This window comes from Chelonia mydas, chromosome 1 (genome assembly GCF_015237465.2).
Source record: "Chelonia mydas isolate rCheMyd1 chromosome 1, rCheMyd1.pri.v2, whole genome shotgun sequence".
NCBI lineage: Eukaryota > Metazoa > Chordata > Testudines > Cheloniidae > Chelonia > Chelonia mydas.
In genome coordinates, this window is record NC_057849.1 from 240931233 (window position 1) to 240956455 (window position 25223).

General features: G+C 47.9%; 1 protein-coding gene across 4 annotated transcripts; it reads right to left on the reverse strand.

The window, feature by feature from the left end:
• Positions 1-2932: 2932 nt before the first annotated feature.
• Positions 2933-21370, reverse strand: LOC102943384 (zinc finger protein 883). 4 transcript variants are annotated; one of them, XM_043540693.1, is made up of 5 exons: positions 21040-21370; positions 18968-19040; positions 17929-18037; positions 9001-9120; positions 2933-6764 (listed from the first exon to the last, which is right to left on the reverse strand). In XM_043540693.1, exons 4-5 carry the CDS (start codon positions 9026-9028, stop codon positions 5044-5046), a joined length of 1749 nt encoding a protein of 582 aa, XP_043396628.1. In that variant the 5' UTR covers positions 9029-9120; positions 17929-18037; positions 18968-19040; positions 21040-21370; the 3' UTR covers positions 2933-5043. The 4 variants fall into 4 exon arrangements, with proteins under 4 accessions (XP_043396628.1, XP_043396623.1, XP_037734234.1 ...); XM_043540688.1 differs by lacking the exons at positions 17929-18037; positions 18968-19040; positions 21040-21370 and adding an exon at positions 15716-15806; XM_037878306.2 differs by lacking the exons at positions 17929-18037; positions 18968-19040; positions 21040-21370 and adding an exon at positions 13140-13301.
• Between the last annotated feature and the right edge of the window lie 3853 nt (positions 21371-25223).

Below are 25223 nucleotides of genomic sequence, written 5' to 3' on the forward strand. Positions count from 1 at the left end.
ACAAGCTTAAGAGAAGACAGAAATAGTAGAAATGAAACAAAAACTGTCCCTTTCCTTACCCTCAAGCTCTACATCATTTCACCACTCTATAAAAATAAAAGCTAAGACCTGCTAACCCTATTGCCCACGTAAGGGGACTGTTGCCCCCTTACTAACATTTAGTGGAGGTGTTTTAGTTGCTAGCTCCCAGTACTAAAAAGGGGGAAGGGTTGATGGGGAATCAGGACCCTGAGACTGACAGCCCCCAGGAACAATGGGGAGAGGCCAATGCTCCAGGTCAGCCTGAATGACAGGGCGACCAGGCTAATCAGGGAGTCAGGAGGCCAGGGAGGTCCTGTCCTCCGTGTGAGCTGGAATTGCCTGGGTCAGACAGAGTGGGGCCGAGCTAAGCTGGGAGCAGAGCTGTGCCAGATCCAGAGGGACCAGAAAAGCAGCCCAGAGAAAGCAGACTTGACCTGGGAGGAGAGCTGCAGCAACCAGAGTCAGAGGGGCCAGAAAAGCAGCCCCAGAAGCAGGTCAGTGCTGGGAGCAGAGTGACAGAAGCAGCCTGCAGAGCAGACCCGTCCTGGGAGCAGAGCTGCAGCAACCAGAGCCAGAGGGGCCAAAGAAGCAGCCCAGGGAGCTGGAGGCAGAGCAGCAGCAGCAGTCCTGAGACAGAGTGGTGGAGCTGTGGCTGGAGCAGTCCAGAGCTGGGTGCGGCGAGCAGCTGGGGAGAGCGAGGGGGACCCTGGGCAGCAGGCCCAGCACAGGGAGATGCCTCAGCCAAGAGGCTCTGCAGGCCAGGCTTGGATCATAACCTCGACAGGACGGGGGTGACACTGGGAAGAAGGGTCCTACCACTTAGAGCCTTGAGAGCATGTGGCTCCCACCAGAGCAAGTGTCCAACCCACAGCATCCCTGCAGCACAGCCAGGGCCTGAGAAGAAGGCCTGGGACTTACAAGGAACAGACTGTGAACTGCCCTGACATTCCAGAGACACTGTTTGTGATGTTCCCTGCCACAGAGCGGGTTGATGTGTTTCCTTTAACCTTTCCCATTCTTCCTTATTCTTTTTAAAATTAATTGTTGATTAAATAACTTGCATTTGCTTTAACTTGTACGTAATGGTCAGTGGGTCAGAGAAGTGCCCAGTGCAGAGAGAGTACCCCAGAGTGGGGACACTCTAGCCCCTGTCCTAGGTGACCACAGCAGGGATGGGGGTTGAGCCCCCCAGGAATCCTGGGCCCAGCCTTGTTGGGGTTACGACGACTCTGCCAGACAGGAGAGTGGAAGGGGAGTCCTCAAGGGCAGGGAGGCCACTGGGTAAAGGAAGTGGGAGCGAGGACTCAGATCCTTTCGCTAGCCCACTTCACCAGGGTAGTGCACAAGCCAGGAAAGTTCCCCACAATAGCAGGACTATTCCTCTGCTTACACCTAGTAATGATTTCACTGTCCAGCTGGTAAGGGGCAATCCAAGGTTCCTAGCAACCAAGTCCTTAGTGGGACCGAACATCCACAACCCCTCTTAGAATAGTTTAATTAGTCTGCTTTGTGATGTCTCTAGGCAAGATCTCCACTCCCACTGTTTGCAGCAGTTACAGCTGGTCATGACAATCAAGGATCTTTTCCACTGGGGATCCAACACTGGTACAGAAAAACCCTTTTGCTTCTTCCTTTTGACACCATCTCCTAGATCAGAGAATCATAGAAGTGTAGGACTGGAAGGGACCTTGAGAGGTCATCTAGCTCTGTCCCCCGCACTCAAGGCAGGACTACATAATTACTACACCATTCCTGATAGGTGTCAAATGTTCAGTTTCTGCAGAGGCTTATGTGTCTCTTACCTTCATTAACTTTCCCCTTTGCATTACCACCCACCTGTGGCCAGGAAAGACCGAATGTATCAGATAACAAAAAGTGCCTTTTCCTCGCCCACTTTACCCCTCAATCCTATTGTGACCCTTAATGCTACCATGAACCAAGTCCCGTAACTTCCCCTCCGCGCCCTCCCCTCCACCCCCCCCCCCAACATTACTGGTGAGAAAAGGGTTAAGTTACTGAAAACTATATCGTGTTCATTCACACACCTACACACACAAAATCCCTGCTACACTGGAATTAAAGTTGATATGTACTAAAAAGACTTACAACACGTGTTAGAAGTTCAGAGTTTAGACTTAAGAGTGACCTATAATGGAAATAAAATTGATTTGCACCTTTTCTGCTTCTTTCTGATGTGTAAGGACAGCCTTATAGATTCCCCATATTCTTCCCCAGGAGATTTTAGTCTCCCCCCTGCTTTTTACTTTAGAAGTATCAGGATCATCAACTCTAGTCTTCCCTATTAGACTCCTTGGATGCCTCACACGTGGGTTGGTGTCTTTCTCAGCCCCTATGTGAAGGTGCCTTAACAAGGCACCTTTTCATCAGAGTTCTAAATAGGTGTTCAAACAAACAAGCAAACCACACACACAAAAACCCAGTTCAGAAGGCAGGGTTTTAATCCAGCTCTCTCCACACAAACATACACACACAATTCCCTTCTCAGTGAATCAAGTTTCAGTAGCATGGTTTCCTCTGATTAAGATTTTCAAAGCAGACTAGGAGAGTTAGCTACACAACTCCCATGGAAGCGAATAAGTGTTCTGGGGCTAAATCCTTCAGTCCAGTGAAAATCTCAGCTATTTGTTCACCACGCATCCAGTGTAGTCAAGGCCTGAGTTTCTAATTTAATAGCATATATTACTTTAAAGACTCCACACATCTCAAAGAAATCAAAAGAGTGGAAAAAAGCCAATGTTTTTTCCTCTGCAAGTTTAACTTTATAAGAAATCCAAACATTTAACATTTTGGAAAGACATAGACGATTTGTCACCCAAACACCTTAACTCTGCTCCCACAGAGATGCTCTGAGAACAAGCAGAGTCAGGTGATCCATGATCACAAAACTAGATTTTTTTTTTTTTTTCACTTTTATTTGTACAGTGCACCCTTCATACAGGTGCACACAGACCAAATTTTCTAATTCCTGATCAAACAATTTATTGAAGGCAATCATTTCCCAGTACACAGATTCCATGCATCACCAGTTATACAAGTGTCATTAGCCAACTAGATAGAGTTACCTGTACAAAACTCAAAAGCTGAAATCACAGTATTAAGGTTGTAAGACAGGACAAAATTGAATGTAACGTTGTAGCATGTGCTTTATGTATGAAAGCAATGAGCCCAAAGGTCTGTCATTGACAGTCACACACAATCACCTGCAAAGCGTACAAGTCCAGAGGCCTTTCCAAGTTTAAGCAGTGCACCATCACGTGATGCAGACTTCTTAAAGCCCCTGTGAAAGAAAATGAATGGAAGCTAGGGGACGGAAGGGTTCTGGCATTCTTACAATGATCAGTCCAAATTTAAGAAATTCAGAGCTGCAGGCTATGTCCTGCTTTAGAAATGACAAATAAATGGATGTTTCAAAATTAGAGTTATCACTTTGAGTTTTACACATAACGCTGTAGGAAACCTACCCACCTGCCACTGTCCCCATATTGGCTATTGACACCTGTACAACACAATGGGCATGGGACTCATCAGTCTGTAGGTCAGATAAAAGGCCTTTGCTATGACAGAAAATTTTCCCCACATATGCCCTGGCCATTTACAATAGGGTTTCTCATCCATGTAGATTCTCTTAATGTATGAGATTTGAGCTGCCACTGAAATGCCCCCATATTCAGTATATTGATAGCATTTCAACTCCATGTAGGTCCTCTAATGGCTAATAATGCAGATCCCTTTAGAGCTTCCTCTGCCTTTTGTTCAGAAGAGCCCACTCCTAGGTGAAATAGATGGCCACCTCCTCGAATGTCACTGGTACATGAAATAGGTGTTCTTCATGCAGCACCTGCTGCTCCCAAGACAAGCCCACTGCTCAGTCCCAGGTAGAGAAGGGAAGGGCAAAGCTGAATCAAGCTATTACGAACAGTGTTCATAGTGCTGTGCTGGGGACATTATCTAGCTAAGCCTTTGTAACAGAATCGTTCTCATGGTATCTAAGCTTACAAACTGCCTCATAATTTCTCTGTTTACCAGGATAACACATGCATTTGTGTTTGCATTGCATACACCCAACAAAGTGAATATTCTACTGCCATCTTCCAAATCAGCTTGGCCACCTAACATTTTGCCTTCATTCTCTGGATCTCTGTGTTGTTGGGTCTTCCCCATAAGGGGGAGCTCAGGGGGCTGCTTGCACCTCTTCTCATCCTCCTCCCTGATAAAGGAGGGTGGGAAGCACGCAATGGAGAATGCTTTGTGATTCAGGACAGTAAGGAAAAGAATAACCCCCCCTCTTTCAGGTAAGGGGGCAGAAGAGGGTGAAGCAGTGACTCGTGGGAGGGCCAGATGGAGGTGGTTGACATCCTGAAGGGTTAAAGACAGTCATCTCCTCCTGTACAGGCCCTGATCCATGCACGTTTTAGGTGTGGAGGAGAGACATATGGTGGGGTCTTTCCCTGCTGCACAGCTTGGGAGCTGCACAGCTGGGAGGGGCAACTATAATGCAGAGTTCCTAAGCTCAGAAGGACTGGAGCTCAGATGATGGGCTGCTTAGCTGACTGTATGGCATTTCCTCTACCTGATACAAATGGCCTAATTGCTTCAGAAGTCTCTCTTGCACTCTCCCCCATATTCCTTCAGACAGAGCTTCCACCACTTCTGAGACGGCTCCCACTCCCCAAGTTTTGTAGCCACACAAGAGGGGTAAATGGGCAACCATGCTGCATAGAAGCTTTTGCTAAGTTCCCCTAAGATTCGGCTTAAAAATGTATAATAATGTCCTCTTATGTTTGGAGGCCAGGTGCGGCGGAAGGGTTAGCTTTCTCGGCATCACAACATGCCTGATGCATTTTTAGGAGGATTTTAATTAAGAGATTGATTGTGAGTCAATAGTTTCATGATCAATTAACATTGCAGCACTGCTTCCGCTTTGTTGCGTCATTCAGTACAGCAAAGAGCCATTCCTGACAGCATGGGCATAAAGTGCCACATGGCTCACGGGTCCCTGTCTCAGTGTCTCTCTCCCGCATGGGTGCTCCGGTGCTGAGTGAGCCCTGCACTCTGGCTGAAAGTTTTCCCGCACTCGGTGCACTCATAGGGCTTATCTCCAGTGTGGATCCTCCAGTGCTGCACCAGGGCCGAGCTCTGGCTGAAGCTCCTCCCACATTCCGTGCACTGATACGGTCGCTCCCCTGTGTGGACTCTCTGATGCTGGGTGAGTGCCGAGCTGTCACTGAAGCTCTTCCCACAGGTGTGGCACTGGTAGGGTTTGTCTCCTGTGTGGATCCTCTGGTGGGTTGTGAGCTGCGAGCTCTGAATGAAGCTCTTCCCACACTCACTGCACTTGTAGGGCTTGTCCCCTGTGTGGATTCTCCTATGCTGCGTGAGGTGTGAGCTCTCGCTGAAGCTCTTCCCGCACTCACTGCAGTGGTAGGGCCGCTCCCCGGTGTGAATCCTTTGGTGTGTGATCAGCGTGGAGCTCTGGCTGAAGCGTTCACCGCACTCCCCGCACTCAAAGGGCTTGTCACCGGTGTGGGTTCTCCGGTGTTGAATCAGCACCGAGTTCTGCCGGAAGCTCTTCCCACACTCAGTGCATTGGTAGGGCTTCTCTCCCGTGTGAATTCTCCGGTGCTGAATGAGACCCGAGCTGTCCACAAAGCTTTTCCCGCACTCGTTACATTTGTAGGGCCGCTCCCCTGTGTGGATCCGCTGGTGGGTGGTGAGCTGGGAGCTAAAGCTGAAGTTCTTACCACATTCGATACAACTGTAGGGTTTCTCTCCAGTGTGGATCCGCTGATGCTGCATGAGTGACGAACTCCGGCTGAAGCTTTTCCCACATTCATTACACCGGTAAGGTTTGTCCCCAGTGTGGATCTCCTGGTGTCTCAGGAGGTTCCCCTTCCTACTAAAGCTCTTCCTGCACTCCACACATTCATATGAGTTTTCCCCATTATGAACTCGCTGATGTTTCAGGAGCTGTGACTCCTGATCAAAGCTTTTCTCACACTCAGAACATTTGTGGGGTTTCTCTCCCAGGTGAAGCCTCTGATGCGCTTCCAGATCTGAGCTCAGGCTGAAGCTCTTACGGCATTCAAGACATTTATAGGGTCTCTGCTCCGTGTGGATTTTCTGATGCCTGATAAGGTTGGAGCTCACACTGAAGCTTTTCCCACATTCATCACATTTGTAGCGTTTCTCTCCCGTGTGGATCCTGTTGTGGTTGTAGAGAGTGGAGCTCCGATTGAAGCTTTTCCCACATTCAGCACATTTATAGGGCCCTGCTCCAGCATGCAGTCCTGGATGTTTCACGCATGTTGAGCTGTCAGTAAAGCCTCCTCCGGATTCAGTACATGTACATGGCTTCTCTCCCTTGTGGATCTTTTGATGCTGAGTGAGGTGTGAGCTTTGATTGAAGCTCTTCCCACACTGCACACATTTGTAGGGCCTCTCCCCCGTATGGATCCTCTGATGAGTAACCAGCGTCGAGCTTACACTGAAGCTTTTCCCACATTCACTGCACTGATAGGGTTTCTCTCCAGTGTGGATTCTCTGGTGTTTGATCAGTGCCGAATGAACACTGAAGCTTTTCCTGCATTCTGTACATTGATAGTGATTTTCTCTGCCGCGTGGCCTCTGATAGTTAATGGGGCCAGCATGTGTGTCTAGTTTCTTTCCTGCGTCTAGCTTCAGCTGAGGATTCTCCTCTTCGCTTTCTCTCACAATCGCGTCATCTAGGGAAGTAAAGAGAGAATCCAGACAGCACTCATTGCCTGTGCTCAGGAGAAAGGCAATCTCAGGGAAGCGTAAAGGGTGTGTTACAAGTAAGACACTAAGCTTAAGGGTATGAGCTTAAGGGTGTTTCTGCACACTACAAGTGCTACACTGGCACAGCTGCGGAGCTGCAGTTATTCCACTGTAGTGCAGACATTCACTACAGTGATGGAAGGGGTTTCGCCGTCACTGTAGTAAATCCACCCCCTCTAAAGGAGGTACCTAGGTCGAAGGAAGAGTCCCTCCATCCACCTAGCCGTGTCTAAAGTGGGAGTTAGGTTGAGCTAACTACATTGCACAGGACATGACAATTTTCACAGCCCTGAGTGCTGTAGCTAGGTTGACCTAAGTGTGAGGTGTAGATCAGGCCTAAGACTATAAGCTTTGCATCAAGCCCCAGCACAGTCTTCCCCTAGACAGGAACAGGGAATGAGAAGAGGGACATGGAAGAAAGAGTTGGGAGGAGGAACAGAGTGAAAGAGAGTGAGGTGAGGAAATGTATGAGGATGAAAGGAAAAGTAGATGGGTGTGAGGAGAGACTGGGGAGGCAAATGGACGGTGGGACCTTCCGCTATCTCCCTCCAGACTACTGAGGACCATTTTTAGCATGACTATTGCTCTGCAAAAGGCACCTCAGGCTGCTGATGTGGAGGAGAAGCAGAGTCCATCATAAGCAGGGAAACTCAGAGGAGCAGTTTGCCATCAGCATCTCCTGCTACATGGGGATCTAGTCTCCCCAGCTTATTGGGTCAAAAGCCCACCCTATTTGTTTTTAGCCCAAGACAACAGTGGACTTTGCCTCTCCCCCACATCAGGGGATTGAGGTACTTTTTGAAGAATACAAAAAAACTTCTTAACTTGGTGCTAGGGGTGCTCCAGTGCATTTCCTATCAATGCTATCACTGAAAAGAAAAAAAAAAAAAATATCAGGAAAAATCACCAATTAGAACAACATTACTATCCACACCAACATCATGTCACATCTTGCCACCCACGCCTCACCTAACTTTCCACTGTTTGTAATTTCCAAAGGCTGGAATATTGTCTGCTTCAAGGTGCATGAAATACCAAGTGTGTAAAATTTGACAGTGTGCAGTAAGAGGGCCTGGTGGGGGGAAAAAACAAAACCTAAGACTGCTTTTTTAAAAAATTACAAAGTTAGGGATTTTTAAAGTGGGTTAAACTTTTCAAATTAGGCATTTTTAGAGAATGGAAAGTATATTGAAAATTCAAGCTTATTCTGATTCAAACAGTATAATTTGGGTCATTACAAGGGTGAGATTTTGTTTTATAAGGGAGTTGAACTCCACTTTAAGCTGAAAGCCATATATTAGCCAGGGATCTGCTACAAAGCCTCCATAATAAAGAGAAAGTATGTGGTGTGAATAACCAGAAAATATTGGCCAAATCTTTCAAAAGAAGAGTCAAAAAGATATATGCTTTATAAAAATCTCCACTTATGTCTCAATATGGACTTTGGAGCCTAAGTGATTTGGGAACACAAGTCTCATTGGGCACCTTTTCCTTGTAAGTCACTAAGGAGCCTCTGATTTTTGAAACTTGTCTATTTCTTGTCCTCAATATACATAGTATTAATACAGTTAGACAAATACTCTGGATTTTATATAGGGCAGACTCAAGTTTTTAGAACAGGTGGAAGAATCCCAAGAAAGTAGAGTGCTTGGCATACCAATGTATAGGTGATTCTTGCTAAGAGCCTAACAATGCACTTCTACTATAGCAGAGCCAATGAGATCACAGAACGAGACTGATATGAGAACTCATGACTAAGGCTACGATTTAATCACGGAGGTCAGGGCAGTCACAGATTCTGTGACCTTACCGGACCGCTGTGACTTCTTCAGCTTCAGCCGTCAGCAGCTGAAGCTGTGGCTGGAGCCGGAGCTATGCTCCCCACATATACCCCACTGTGGGGGCTGCCACCAGGGCCGTGTGCCCCTGTCCTGCAGTGCGGGCTGCTGCTGGGGCTGTGCACCTCTGCCCCACAGCTTGTACAGTTATTTTTAATAAAAAAGTCACAGGCTCTGTGAATTTGTTTGTTGCCTGTGACCTGTCCATGCCTTTTACTAAAAATAACCATGACAAAAATCTTAGCCTTACTCATGAGCTGTGTTGGAATTCCAGCTCTAAAATGGGCTAATTAACTATGTAAATTGATTTTAAAACAGCTCTCACCTGTATAGGGGCCTCTAAGGCTCTCCATTTTCTCAGGGCTCCGGAGATCAAAGACACATGGTTCTTATCCTTGTTCCATCTAAGAGGTCACTTCACCCCTAGCAGCCAAAAATCCTGGTCCTGGGAAAGAAAACAAGGGTAATGAACCTCAACAACAATCAGATGTGATTAATGAGGGAAAGTATACCCAAAAGCCCCACACAGAGGAAAACCGGTGCCTAACCTTAAGCCTTGTCACTGCGAGTCTGTCTTTCCTTACCTGTCCCCTTTCTGGGAAATGATACGATTCACAAGACTGACAAGTGAGAACATTTTGGCCCCAATTCTGCATAGGAATCAGTACAGGGAGAGCACTGTGTCTGGATGGAGTCCTATTGACTTAGTCACGACTCTGCACAGGCATCAGGGTTCATCCTTGCCGATTCTTTGGCAGGACTGGGACCCAGAAATGTGATCCTACCCACACTGAGATCAGTGACAGAGCTCCCACTGACTGGTGTTGCAGGACTGTGAGCTCTTCAAGGCAGGGACCTGGCTTTTACACATTCCTGTGAAGTGCTCAGCACATATCTGGGCATTTATTATTATAAAACAATAGGGAAGTATTTGAGGAGGAATTGGGAGAGGCCAGTGACAAAGCCAGATGAAAATCCAACAAGGTATTTAGATGCCTAGAGGAATTTTCAAAAGTGCCTAACCTCATTAGGTTCCTAACTCTCATTGAAATCGAGCTAGCCATCAGGCAAGCTACCACCTGTCCCACCCCTGCCTCTCAGCGCTCCTTTGATGCTCTTAACTGAGTGTCCTGGAGGTTTGAAGCATCCTTCAAAGCTCTCCTCAAAACTCTCCTTTGCTGTGATCCTACCAAAAAAAAAAAAAAAAAAATTACCATGCTCATATCACTGCCTGTCAAGCTGCTCAGGGCAAGGGCCATCTTTTTGTTTTGTGTTTATTCAGTGCCAGGATAAAACAAAAAAATAAAATAATAATAACAACAATAACCACCTGCTTAGGCACTTTTGAAAGTCCAACTAGGCACTTATATGCATTTTTAGGTGCCTAAATACCTTTGGAAAAAGTGCTCCAGTAGCATTCACGTTTTTAGGATGAGTAAATCTCATCTTCTTGAATGTGGTTTTTATTCATAGCCTGAAAGAGGAACCCAACTTTCCTCCTTTTTCAAATCCCAAGCAGTTTCTCAACTTTGAATTAACTAGTCCAAATGAAGGAAATATTCTCTCTACCCCTGCTTGCTAAAGTGAAACCAAAAGGAAATGAAGGAAAAACTTTTTCCTTCAAACAAACAAAACAAACAAAAATCTCTGAAGTACTTACATTTGGAAAAATTTGAATACCAACTTTCATTGCATTGTAAAGATGGAAAATGATATAGGTTCTTACTTAATGCAGTACAGGACTTTGACCTCAAAAGTTAAAGATGTTTACCCTGACAATGTACATCATTAGAAAAGCAATACCCTTTAATTCATTCAAATCTGCGGAGAGTTCCCTGATGCAGCACATTTATTTATGTATTTAAATAGTTTCAAGCAAGTTTAGGCCTTAACATAACTTGTCATAATTATCAAAATAATTTTAAAACAGGTTTATTTTTAAAAACAAAATATATTTAAATGAAAAAATCCAATTTTTTAAATGTAAAACAAATCAACTTTTATCCACTCTGCCTTCCAATACTGGAATAAGCCATACCCACATAAGCACTTTTATATAAGTATATCTGTGTCTACATTAGGGGGGTTCGCAAAAAGAAAAGGAGTACTTGTGGCACCTTAGAGACTAACAAATTTATTTGAGCATAACCTTTCGTGAGCTACAGCTCACTTCATCGGATGCATTCAGAGCTATTACCAGCAGGAGAGCGGGGGGCGGGGGGGAATCTTTTATAGTGATAATCAAGGTGCACCATTTCCAGCAGTTGAGAAGAACATCTGAGGAACAGTGCGGGGGGGGGGGGGGATACATATGGGGAAATAGTTTTACTTTGTGTAATGACCCATCCACTCCCAATCTCTATTCAAGCCTAAATTAATTGTATCCAATTTGCAAATTAATTCCAATTCAGCAGTCTCTCACTGGAGTCTGTTTTTGAAGTTTTTTGTTGAAGAATTGCAACTTTTAGGTCTGTAATCGAGTGACCAAAGAGATTGAAGTGTTCTCCAACTGGTTTTTGAATTTTATAATTCTTGACGTCTGATTTGTGTCCATTTATTCTTTTACGTAGAGACTGTCCAGTCTGACCAATGTACATGGCAGAGGGGCATTGCTGGCACATGATGGCATATATCACATTGGTAGATGTGCAGGTGAACGAGCCTCTGATAGTGTGGCTGCTGTGACTAGGCTCTATGATGGTGTCCCCTGAATAGAAATGTGGACACAGTTGGCAACGGGCTTTGTTGCAATGATAAGTTCCTGGGTTCGTGGTTTTGTTGTGTGGTTGCTGGTGAGTATTTGCTTCAGGGTGGGGGGCTGTCTGTAAGCAAGGACTGGCCTATCTCCCAAGATCTGTGAGAGTGATGGGTCATCCTTCAGGATAGGTTGTAGATCTTTGATGATGCGTTGGAGAGGTTTTAGTTGGGGGCTGAAGGTGATGGCTAGTGGCATTCTGTTATTTTCTTTGTTGGGCCTCTCCTGTAGTAGGTGACTTCTGGGAACTCTTCTGGCTCTGTCAGTCTGTTTCTTCACTTCAGCAGGTGGGTATTGTAGTTGTAAGAATGCTTGATAGAGCTCTTGTAGGTGTTTGTCTCTGTCTGAGGGGTTGGAGCAAATGCGTTGTAGAGCTTGGCTGTAGACAATGGATCGTGTGGTGTGGTCTGGATGAAAGCTAGAGGCATGTAGGTAGGAATAGCAGTCAGTAGGTTTCCGGTATAGGGTGGTACTTCAAAAACAGACTCCAATGAGAGACTGCTGAATTGGAATTAATTTGCAAACTGGATACAATTAACTTAGGCTTGAATAGAGACTGGGAGTGGATGGGTCATTACACAAAGTAAAATTATTTCCCCATGTTTATTCCCCTCCCCCCCACTGTTCCTCAGATGTTCTTGTCAACTGCTGGAAATGGCTCACCTTGATTATCACTGCAAAAGGTTTCCCTGCCCCCCCGCTGGTAATAGCTCACCTTAAGTGATCACTCTCATTACAGTGTGTATGGTAACACCCATTGTTTCATGTTCTCTATGTATATAAATCTCCCCACTGTATTTCCCACTGAATGCATCCGATGAAGTGAGCTGTAGCTCACGAAAGCTCATGCTCAAACAAATTGGTTAGTCTCTAAGGTGCTCCTTTTCTTTTTGCGAATACAGACTAACACGGCTGCCACTCTGAAACCTGTCATTAGCGGGGTTGTGCCACTTTAAAACTACAGTATAGGGATGTAGTTAAAGCGACACACCTTTTGTGTTTAGACAAGCTTTAAGTTATGCAAGGTCTCATTTTCTGCTTTTTATTTTGATCTGGTAACGGCTTATAGCTTCTGGTTAGTTCCACCATTTGTGCAGCGTTTCAGAATAGTTTTTTTTAATGGGGGGGAGGGTTGTTTTGCAGTTTATTTCTTTTGTTAACAAAAATACATTTTTTGCAACGGGCAAACTTGATCTTATATGCCCACAACTCTCATCCTTTGACCCCAGCCCGCTCCCATCATCTCCCGCCTCCAAATTTCATCTTAAATCCCCTCCCTCTACCACTCCCTTAGCATTCACCGATCTTCCCCAAACTCCTTTCCACGTTTTTCTGAAATCCTGGTAGGCGGCGTACTCGGTTTTGTTAAAGATCATCCGGCTGTGCCTGAGGATCCCTGTACAGCTCCCCACACGCTGCCCATGAGCTGGGGGGAAATCCGCAGACACACCCCCCCGGCCCATGCTGTCCCTCAGCTGTCCAGCTGGGCGGTGCGGGAGAAATCCTGCCGAGGCACTTCCTGATCCGGGCGCCTTCAGGATGAGGGGCCCTGGTTCGTTCTCCTTCCCTGAGTCAGTCCCAAGTCCAGGCTCCAGCTCCAGCTCCCTCTTTGTTGCTGTCGCTTCCTACAGGCAGTGATTTCCCCTCCTGGGCCCCGCCCTGCTGTGTCCCCTCCCCCCGCATTACCGAGCCCCCCCCGCCCGGCTCACCCGTGTGGCTGCGGGAAGCCGCAGGAGCGGGTCGCTCAGTGCGAACGCCCGGGGGTGCGGGGCTGTAGCTGTGCGGCGCCAGGTGCCATGTGCACGGCGGGCTGCAGGGAACAGGACGTTCCAGGTCGCTGAAGTCCCCACTGGGCAGGACTTTCTAGTCCTCCTCTCCAGAACCGGCTCTTTGGTTTTAACCCTCACTTCCCCAGGCTGGAGAGAGACGTTCCCTTTCCCTCGGTTCTGCTCCTTTGCCCCCTTTCCTGCTACAGGCCACTCACAGCCCCCTGGCCTGCACCATCCCCTGCCACTCAAAACAAGGCTCCCACGGGGCTCTTGGGCCATTTTCTCCCCCTCTTGGTTTTGGGCAACTGTAGCCGGGAAAACCGTTCAAGCACAGGGTCCCAATTTGGGGTTCTGCTCTGTCTCCTTTAGGGTGGTTTGAGCTGCTGTAAATCACTCAGGCTGGCCCTTGGTAAGCTCCCAGAATAAGGGTGTGCTGAGGGACATGCTGATGGGCAGGGTGCTGTTCAAGCACTTGTGCCGCAGCACTGCTCAAAGCCACAGTAATAGTTGGACCTGAAGGATGGTCCAGTGCTTAGGACCTTGAGCAAAGAAGCTTCAGCTGGTCCTGAATAACTCCATGTGTAGCCAAGCCCTAATAGCAGTTCCCCCGCTATATTCTCCCATCCAAGTCTCTCCACCTACCAGAGGGTGATGGAGGCTTCTCCACTGCTCCCTTGAATCCTGTACTGCCATTCCCAAGACAGCAAAAATCATAACCCCTCACCCCACCCCAAAATAACACCAAACGACAGGAAATTATCAGGAAAACCATGAGAGTGAAATAAATGCCTTGGGGCAACTCTACACTACAAAATCAGTTGACCTAAATTACATAGCTGTACAGCCACTCCCACTGCAGTAATTAAAATCACTTTTGCATCTCCACACTATGCTCCTTGTGTCAGCAGTGGTTGTCCTCCCCAGGAGCGCTTACACCAATTTAACTGTCAATGTGGGGCACTCTGGGATGGTTTCTAAAAGGCAGCAATAGTGTACACACCGCAGACTTGTCCCACCAATGTAAGTGACCTACAACTGACATCAAAATGCCACGCCCATGAAAGGCCTAGGGCTTATGTCCATGTAGTTAGTGCTATAAAGACACTGCACAATACTTACATTGGCAGTTGGCTGTCATTCTTGTCAGTGTCAAGGCTCCATGGTAGAGCTGTGAAATGCTCCATGGTAGAGCTCTCTGCATGGGTGGGGGGCTCCAGCTAGAGCCTGGCAGCCAGGCTCCCCGCTGGGCTACTGCCCAGCTTCCCCACTCATACCGGACTGCACCTGCCAGGCTCCCCACTCAGTGCCAGGCTGCACCCACCCGACTCCCCACTCCCAACCAGGCTATTGCCTGGGCTCCTGGCTCCCTGCTCGGCTGCCCCTGGGCTCCCCATACCCCACTGGTAGCCCTGATGCACCGAGGCTCCCTGCCAGGAGCCTGGGTGCTGCCCCACCAGCTCCCAGATCCCCGCTTCTTGCTGGAAGCCTGGGGACTACCCCCCGGCTCTCTGCTCCCCACCCAGTGGCTGCCGTGCTCTCAGCAGGGAGTGGGGAGCCTCAGTCAGCACGTAGGCTCCTGGCAGGGAGTGGGGGGCCAAAAGCCTCAGGGCAGCACCCGGGCTCCCTGCAGGGAGCTGCAAGTGGAGCTGAGAGCCTAGGCAGACAAGCTGGCATGTAGCCCAGGGCTGCTCCTACTGGTAGTCACAGAGCATTTGACCCCCTAATTCCTGAGCTACCAGTAAAAGGCAGCCTCAAAATGGAGCCCTAAGCTCTCCTCCCTCATCCCTTCACCGCTGGCACCATCAGGAAAGTGGGGACAGAGGACCAGATATCAGTGCTAGATAGGCAGAAAGGGGGGAGGGAACCAGGTCAGGGAGGAGGGGCAGAGAGAGAACTGGTTACAGGGGGCAGAAGGGAAGTGGAGCATGGGAAAAAGGGAGTAGGTGCTGGACAGGAGGTAGAGACCCTGGCAGAGAGGGCAGGCAAGGCCTGGGGGGTTATGGGAGGGGGATGGCACAGAGAAGCAGGGAGCGACTGGGAGGAACAAGGCAGGAGACAAGGGGTGGCAGGGGGGAGCTGAAAGGGTGGAAGAGCCTGAAGGGAGGACCAGGCAGAACAGCTGCAAGGGGAGCACATATGGGAGAGTGGGACAGTAGGCCAGAAAAGACTCGTGCGCTGGGGCCGGGGGACAGGGCAGTGAGAAAGGTCCCATCCCTCCCAGCCCCCTCCCAACTCAGAGGAGAAAGGAGGGGAATGTCGGTGGTGGCAGCTGGTTAAAGAGCCTGCAGGGCTGCTGCCACTGCCTCTGCTCCTGTGGGGGGGCCCTTCACCCTCAGCAGGGCCCTTCAACCTGTTGTTTCCCCACAGGCTGTGCTCAGACCTGACCCCCACTGCTGCTCTCTGCCAGAAACAGCTGCTAGCAGCCTCCCACCAGCATTCACAGGCTGCCAGATGTTCCTTCTCTGGCCTGCAGCGCTTGTGTGTCTCCGCCAGGGATATCCCAGCTGGCCTCTTACCTGCTCCAGTCCAGTCCGCAAGAAAGGCCCCTCCCAGCCAGGACAGCCCTTTTTAGAAGGGTTTCCACCTGCCTGTTCTCATTGGCCAGGTGTGTCTAGGTGGGAGGGGAGTTACCCTCCCCCTGCTGGAATATGATCCCCCAGGGTTCCTCCTGGGGGCAGGGGAAGCCCAGGAATGAATGAGCTGCTCAGCAGATTCATCACACTGCTGCTCGCTACTGCCTGCAGTGTTGTGCGGGAGCCTTCTCCTTTGCAGCTCCTGGCACCTTAGCAGCCTCCTTCAATAGGCCTCAGTCCCAAAATCTAAGAACAGCCTCTAGCAAAATAGTCAGGCAATATTTAAAAAAATAAAGCCCGTGAGTTGAATTCTGCACTCAGAGGTAAAGAGTCAGACGCTCCCTATGTATAGGATTCTGCCTGGCAATTTTGCCGGAAACCAACACAAAAACAGGAGCCACCTCCTCTATCTTTCCTCCTAGCCCTTAGTGCAGCATCCCCTCCTCGGAAACACCCGTTTTCTGACACTTTCCTGCAGCTTCCTCCCAGTCCTGCACCTCTTCTAGCGCACCTCAGTCTCCAGCAGTCACCAGTCTCTGCTTCCTACATTGTAGACTACTACCCCTCTCCTTCCCCCAAAAGACTTCTGGTCTCCTACCTCCATTGTTCCAACGTCAAGCATTCAAAACTCATGAGTCAGGCCCCCCAAATCAGGAGACTGACTTAAAAATCTTAGGTTTCAGAGTCGCAGCAGTGTTAGTCTGTATTCGCAAAAAGAAAAGGAGTACTTGTGGCACCTTAGAGACTAACCAATTTCGTGAGCTACAGCTTATGCTCAAATAAATTTGTTAGTCTCTAAGGTGCCACAAGTACTCCTTTTCTTTTTACAAATCTTAAGAATTTAAAAAATCATATTTGGGAGTGGGTTGAAAAAAATTTCTTCTGGTTTTTGAGTCTTCAGGGCACAATCAAGAAGGCCAGAAGCGTACTTTTCCTTTTTAAATAAAAGATTCTCACGTAATCACTTGACTTCAGGAGCTGGGGATTTAAGGACAACACCAAATATTGCGAGACTGTAGATAAAACCACAAGAGATAGGACCACTGCACCTCTATCCCACAAAGCAAGCTGCTTGATGTGCTATTGTCCCTTCTCTCGGTCTGGCCCTCTGCAGTATGTTACTGCATATGGTGAAAAGCAGGTCACTATGAGGCCAGCTGTAGCTCAGCAGATTGGGGTGGAAGACCAAGGCAGGAGCAAGTAGGGTAGGAGAGAGGTGAGAAATAAAGGAGGGATAGTTAGATTATGGGTTATTGTTGTTTAATACAAACCAACACCTGTGAATTTAATTTCTAAATATGCAATTAAAAATCTAATCACTCACTCATTGGAATTCAATGGAATACATTGAAATAAGATACCTGAGATAATATTATTGATGTCATAGAATATCAGGATTGGAAGGGACCTCAGGAGGTCATCTAGTCCAACCCCCTTGCTCAAAGCAGGACGAATCCCCAATTTTTGCCCCAGATCCCTAAGTGGCCCCCTCAAGGATTGAGCTCACAACCCTGGGTTTAGCAGGCCAGTGCTCAAACCACTGAGCTATCTTCCCCCCTATGTCATTGTATCAGGCTCTGGGAAAGAAGCTGCTATGGAGAGGATCTGGAGCTATTTAATTGTCCATGCTATGAAAAGGTTAAACTCACCAAACCAACACCTTTCTCTGCTGAGGGAAGGTGTAATCTGAACAGATGGGAAATATACATGGGAGAAATCAGATATTGAGGTACTCCAGAGCCAAAGTGACTGTTCAGTCACAAGCTGAATCTGGATAAAATGAAAAGCGTTCTCAACACTACAGGGAGGATCCTCTCTATCTAGGTTCATACCATGTTCATTACTATGCTATATGAGTATTTTTTAAGTCTTCCTTTTCCCCCTTTCCCAGCCTTTCCTGGACTTGCCAGTCCAACACTCACTCCATGTCCACTCTGCTCTCCTGTACACAGTCTATCCACTGTTTTCTTGGCCATCCCCTTGCCCACAAACTCTAGTCTCAAGTGCACCCCAAGAGTATCTCCGTCTTCCATCCTTCATACACTTGAGCTCTTTAAGTGGCTGTATCATTTATCTTTTTACAGATATGTTGTATGAATTTGCATTTCTGTCCCATAGACCAACTCTAATTCTCCTGCTATTTTCCAGATCCCCACCTTATCTGACTGCCAAGTTGCTTCCCTTCTCCACATCCGTGCCTTTTTCTGTGGTTTTGCTCACAAGGGGAGGTTTGATGGGTAAGCTGGGCCTGATTCCATCTGCTGCCTTAAAAGAACAGAGTGGGAGGCAATGAGACTGAGATCCTTTGTGACTCAGGACAGCAAGAAGAGAATGACATGATCCATCAGATCTGCTCTTAAGGAGCAGGAGATGGAGCTGAAGCAGTGTCTTAGGGTGGAAGAACAGTGGGACACAGTTGCCATCCCTTAGTGCTCAAGACTCACCTTCTACTCCTGTGCAAGTCCTAGACCATGCAGAGATGGCTTAGGAGAGGAGATCCTCATAGCATGTGCTGCCCAGTTGGGAGCTGCATGGCATAGGACAGCACTTGCCATGACAAAAATGTTGCAGTTTTGCTCCTGCATGGCTTAGCAGTTCCAGAAGGCATTTGTTTCTCCTGCAGCCATCTCACTAGTCCCCTTTGCCCCTTCTGACTCCGACTTCCATTCCCCCTGACCACCCCCACACACACATTCTGTGATCCTACAGGAACAGGTAAGTGGCTGCCATCCAGAATGTCTAGTTACACCAGAGCTCCTGAGAAGTTCCTAACCATTTGATTTAGAATTTAATTATTTTAAAAAATTATTTCTCCAGCTTCTTAGGCAAATCTATTTCCTCTCTCCTCCCCATTTGCTGGATCTTTCCATGTCTGGTGCATTCTTAGCTTTCAATAACACTTGGTTATTGACCAATTTCATCATCAGTTAAGACTATTGCACCACTCCCAGTTCACCAACAAATTAAAATACAGCCCTGTGACATAAATTAGGACCATTGACAAAACGTATTGGTCTAGTGTGCTGCGTAGGTCAAAAAACCCTCCTTCCATGCAGATACTCCCACAGCACGTTGAGTCAGGGGGAGTTATCACTGAACCTTTTCTCATGTTCACGTGTGGCTCCTGTGTGGAGTCTCTGATGCTGAGTAAAGTCCACATCTGTCACTGATGCTTCTCCCACATTCAGTACATACATAGGTTTGCTCTGTGTTTAGGCTCTCCTCAGATGAAGATCCTCCTCTTCACTTTCTCTCACAATCCTGCCATCTACCAGAAGACACAGAGAATTCGGACAATGATTCATTCCTGTGCTTGGGAGAAAGGTGATCTCAGAGAGAAGAAAAGTCTGCATCACAAATAACCCACTCTTCATAAGATGTTAGACCTTGGGTCCAGCTCTAGCAAAATCCATGGAGCGAGATGAGCAAGGAGAATGCTCCTAAGGAGGGGGCCCCTCTCCAGTAGGGCACCTGTCCTGGCACAGAGAAAATGGTGAGGCACAGTGTTCCCCATAGGCATGGCTCAGCTTGGCACATGGCTCAGAGAGGGCAGAGCCAACTGCAGATAGGGCTATGGGGCTGCAGCCAGAGAAGGAAGTGCTGGGACATGCCAAGCCAAGGCCCCTGATGCTAGGGCAGGGCAGGGCCCAGCCCAGAGACTGCAGGGAGAAGTATTGTCCAGCCCAGCACCCCCACTCCCCATGGAAAGCCCTGGAACCCAGGCTTTAGACTACCTCCTTGCTGTTGCCCCGCAAGGAGCAGGGAGCTCAACAAAGTGCCAGGACCTCCCCTCACAGCCTGCAGTGCTGAGACTCCAGTAGGAGCTCCCCTGTTGGGTGGGGAAGCGGGTGCCCCAGCCATTAACTTCTGTGTAGGCAGTGGGCCCCTGGCCGTGGGGCCTCCCTGCTTTGCTGTCTTGGGCATGGTCAGGACGGGAGGCAGGGGTTGCTGGGTCTTGGCTCAGAGCTAGCCAAGAGAGGGGTCAGAGGGCTGGGTTCCTTGAGCCTCCCCCTCATTGTACCTTTGGAGGTGAGGCATGGAAGAAAGAGTGAAAAAGTGAGGGGCGGGGGGGGGAGTATGTGGATGAAGCGGAAAAAAAGAGGGGAGGGAGGAGATACCAGTGAAAGAATGGTGAGGAGCGTGAACTTAAGGGGAATCTGCTCCCCGTCCCCTGACTTTTGAAGGCTTTTGTGTTGTAACATAGTGGTAAATCAGGAGGGTAGTTTTGTGGTGGCATCTCCCGCTATGCGGGGGAATACAGTTTTCCTACCTACAAAATCCCAAAGCAGTTCATATTAAAGTGAAGGCTCACTGGCAAGTCAGATACATGACTGCTCCTTTCTGACTCTGCCAGAGCACCACAGAGACAGTGAGATGGGACTGAAGTACAAGAGCTCATATCAGCTATGTTAAAATTCCACCTTTGTACTGAATTCAATGATAGCCAGGTGCTCAGAGACCACAGTGACAGACGTGGTATAAGAACTGAAATATAATTCAATAGCACAGTTTCAGGCAGTATCTCTGAATCAGCTGCTTTTGAAAATGCCACTTGTAATTTACTTCATAAATAGAGCTGGCCAAAACTCAGGATTTCCAGTTCTTGGGAAATTTTGATATTTCAAAATGTGGTTTTATTCCAAATTGGACCAAAACTGAATTTTTTGAAATTTCCGGCAACCTGGCTGTGACGGGTTGTCACACGCAGTGTGCAATCTGGGAGCCATGGGAACCGCTGCGCCCCTCTAACCACCCCACGGGGCTGGCCCTGTTCACACTGCTTCCTTAGTTGGAGACACAGCCAGCCTCACCAGGATGTTATTACCCAACTCGACAGCAGGTGGTGCCACTCACCCAAACTGAGCTGCCTGAGTGATGTACCGAAGCAACCCAAATACAAATAGTAGACACCAGCCAATTTCCCAGCTCCCCAGGCTCACACCCCCTGCTGGTTGCAAAATTATACTGTGTTGCATTGCACAGGGATCTGCACAATGTAAGCTCATAATTAGTTCACTCTCCCCTCAATGTGGGAAAGATATGCAACAAGCCTGTGTTAACCAAACTGAGATTTTTCCCCAGACACTTCACTCAAAGGCACACTGGTTTAGATAAAGCAAAAAACAAGTTTATGAACTACAAAAGATAGATTTTAAGTGATTATAAGTGTCAGCAAACAGATCAAAGCAGATTACCTAGCAAATAAACAACACACAAACTAAGCCTAACATACTAGACAGATTGGATATGAATTAGCAGTTTCTCACCCTGGCTGATGATACAAGCAGTCCACCATGTTTCCATACACAGGCTAGAAATCCTTTTAGCCTGGGCCCAGAACTTCCCCCAGTTCAATATTTGTTCCTTAGGTGTTTCCAGGAGTCTCCTGGGGTGGAAAGTGAGGCCCCTAAATGATGTCACATCCCACCTTATATAGCGTTTACATATGGCAGGAACCCTTGGTTCCAAAAACAGTTCCCAGCCCAGTTTGTGGATAAATACAGGTATCCAAAATGGAGTTCAGTATCATGTGATCTGGTCACATGCCCTTGCTGAGTCATAGCAGCGATTACTTACAGGCTGGCTGAAATGTTTACAGGATGGTTACACTCTGCCACAGTCCATTGTCTTTGCTGATGGGTCATCAGCACTGTTTAGCTCCTTCATTATTCTACCTGAAATGCTAGCTGACTGTGGGTGTTTTTCAGAGTAAGCACATTTGAAATACAGATACACTGTCAATGTTCATAACTCCAGATACAAAAATGATACATTCATACAAATAGGATAATCATATTCAGCAAATCATAACTTTTTCAATGACACCTTACAAGACATATATTGTACTATATGCAGCATAATTATGTCATAATCATATCATAACCATACCACTATGAAGAATATTGGATGCAGTGTCATATTGGCAATTAAAAAAAAGTTTCAGAAACACTTACACATGGTGTTTCCAAAACAAAATAGGCTCTCTGAACCCCAGTAGCCATGGACTGAAACTGACATTCTTGTCAGTTTCATGGCTGCTATAAGGCTAGGGCTGGAGCTTTCAGGGCTTACAATCTCCCTGCCACAGACCCAGGAGCCTGGTAGTCCTGCCAGAGCTCTCAGGTGTTCCAGCCTCCCTAGCATGGACCAAGGAGCCTGGAAACCATGAGGGCTTTCAGGGCTAGTCATAGAACCAGGAGCCTGGAAGTCTTAGGATGGGCTTCTTGTGTCCATGGCTCTATGGCAGACCCACCACGCAGACTGCCTTGGGGTCAGGGAATGCAGGGCTTCCAGACTCCCAGGCTAGTTGGCTCCCAGGGCTGCCTCTGAACCATGGATCCTGGACACCCAGAGCCACAGATTCTGGAAGGTTTCCAGCAGAACCCTGCCTTCTTTTAGCTGAAAATTCATTGAATGGTCACTGTTTGCACAAACAATTCAGACTTGATCAATGAGCATTTTCCAGCACAGCGTCAGACAGCGATGGGTGATACCTAACAGAATGCTATTAAAGATTGCTTGCATCAGTCACAAAGGTTGATGATAGCTCCATTCCCTCTCCTCTCTCATGTGCATGCACTGCTTCTCCTCAAAGAGACAGTAGCTTTAAAAACTGCAGTCTCTTCTGTTATTATCCAAGACCTGCACTATTAATAGCTAATGCACACATAGTTCCTATGATGGCTCTGGGTCTGATGTTCTTTGGCAGCCAGATAATATTTAAATCATTCTACCACAGATGCAATCCACTCTCAGGGACCTTTTGGTTGTAGGTTTCTTTGAATACCAACCTTGTGGGTCAGGTCACAATACTTCACACTCAGATTTGGCCTGGTCACCCCTCTGTTGACAGAGGGGCGGCTAGGCAAAACTTGAGTGGTGCTGTGACCAACCACCACCACCGCTGTGGGGTGACTGCAGCATGGGCTTGCTCTCCAGTCGCTCCCGGACCCCTTGAGGCCTTGGGAGAGGGAGGATAGCCCCAAGGATAGCCACTGATTGGGACTGCAGGAATGCCCCTTGACAGCCCCTCCTACTGCTCCTGACCCTACAGAGATACTGCTATGATGGTGGACTTCAGACAGCTGTGATTACGCAGAGCCGAGGGGAAAGAGTGGTGAGGAAAAGGAAAGCGGAAAAGGAAGGGGAAGGTTGGGCGGAGAGAGGAATAGTGGCGAAGGCAAAGGGTGCAAAACAGAGGAGAGGGGGGGAAAGGCAGACATGCCAGAGGGGTTAGACAATCAGAGCCCAGGGGACATTTCCCTGGGGGCACTGGGCGAGGCACAGGCGGGTTCAGAGAGGCGGCGGATCTGGTTACCCACTAGCCTAATCAGCTGCACCAAGCCAGGGCCCCGCTCCCCAGTGCCCAGCCCGCCAGCCACCCAGAAAGCTTTGAGTAGGGCCTGAGTTCTAGGGGTTGGCACGAATTGTTGCTGTTAATACCGCCCTCCCTTCCTCTCCCCCCACCCCACACTCTGCCCCATCCCAGGCCCCTTGGCTGGCTCCCTGCGGTCCTTTCTCACTCATTCAGTGCCCCTATGGACTTCATTCTGCTCCCTGCACACGCCTTGCATCTCTCTCCTGCTCCCTCAGTGTATCTAGCACCAGCAGCTGCCAGCCTCTGAGTCTGACTCCTGCAGAGCCTGGTACAGGGACTGTGGGGAGGCATCTTGGGTTGACCCTGTCCTTGGGCTGCTGGGGGTTGGTACAGCTCCTGACACAGCTTAGATTAGCCCTGCCTGAATGGTTTTGAGACTTTGGAATGTTTTCTGAAAATGCTAGTTATACTGATAGCATGGGAAGGACATTGGTGCAGATGTTAATTTAAATAATGTGTAATGTAAAAAGCCAGTAAAGAGGTGGCAGAAATACAGATATGGTAATGGGTAGGTTTAATGTTCATTAGTATTGTAATAGGTTATAAGAGGAGTAGCCTTGCTAAATTGTGAGAGATTTCCAATTAACACACACTAGAAGGTTACCATTACATAAGAATGGCAATACTGGGTCAGACCAAAGGTCCATCTAGCCCAGTATCCTGTCTTCTGACAGTGGCCAATGCCAGGTGCCCCAGAGGGAATGAACAGAACAGGTAATCACCAAGTGGTCCATCCTCTGTTGCCCATTGCCAGCTTCTGGCAAACAGAGGCAAAGGACGCCATCCCTGCCCATCCTGGCTAATAGCCATTGATGGACCTATCCTTCATGAACTTATGTAGTTCTTTTTTGAACCCTGTTATAGTCTTGGCCTTCACAACATCCTCTGGCAAAGCGTTCCACAGGTTGACTGTGTGTTGTGTGAAGAAATATTTCCTTTTGTTTGTTTTAAACCTGTTGCCTATTAATTTAATTTCGTGACTCCTAGTTCTTGTGTTATGAGAAGGAGTAAATAACACTTCCTTATTTACTTTCCCCACACCAGTCATGACTTTATAGACCTCTATCATCCCCCCTTAGTCATCTCTTTCCCAAACTGAAAAATCCCAGATTTATTAATCTCTCCTCATATGGAAGCTGTTCTATACCCCTAGTCATTTTTGTTACATGATTTTGTTACAGGTTACGGGATTGTAAAGCTATACTTCATTCTGTTACTAGCGGATTGATCACCCATTGGTACACTATATCATCTTTGAAATTGAGTATAATTGTAGTACTTGTGTAAATGTTAATTGTAGGGCTGTTTGCTTAACTAACCATTTTATTTCTGAATAAAGTTTGTTTCAATCATTCAAAGGGTCATCCAGGGCCCGCTACTAAATTAAATTGTCTGTAGCTGATTTAGAGACTCGAACCCAAAAACTAAGTGTGGTTTATTGCATCCCTAGCTTTAACAATTTAATACTAATTGGGAACATTTACAATTCAGTATCTGTGTATGAAGAAAGGGCTTGGTGCAGGGCACCAAACTGGCCAAGCTAAGACGCAACAGCCCTTCCTGAGCTGAGAGGGGGGCGAGACGCATGGAATACATGTCGGGGCCTGGAATGTCGGGGAGGGCAGTTTAACTGACATGAGGGCTTGTGTGGTTTACCCCAATGGCAGAGAGGGGAGACAACCCTGGGCTGGTCCCTGTGTGACTGCCCAGCTGGACTCAATGGTATGCATTTGGGATCATGCCTCTTAGGGAAGTCAGAGCGGTAGCCAATAGAAAGGAAGGCATCCTGAGACTTCACCTCCCCGGCCTTCGTCCCCAGCAGGGCAGCTCTCTCCAGGGCAGGGCTGGGTGCTAATCGGGCAGCAGTAAATGAGGGGGATGCGGTGCGGATTGACAGGAAAGCTACATGTGTCATGGGGGTGAAGCCCAGAAAAACAAAGTAAGGCTACGGGGGAGCATAGTGCCCACCAGGGGAATGGAACCAAGGAGTGGGAGACCCCCATTGGTAGGTGAGGTGCAGTTACTGTGTGTCCTTGGGGGACAAGACCATGGAAAGGGGGCTCCCCTCATTGA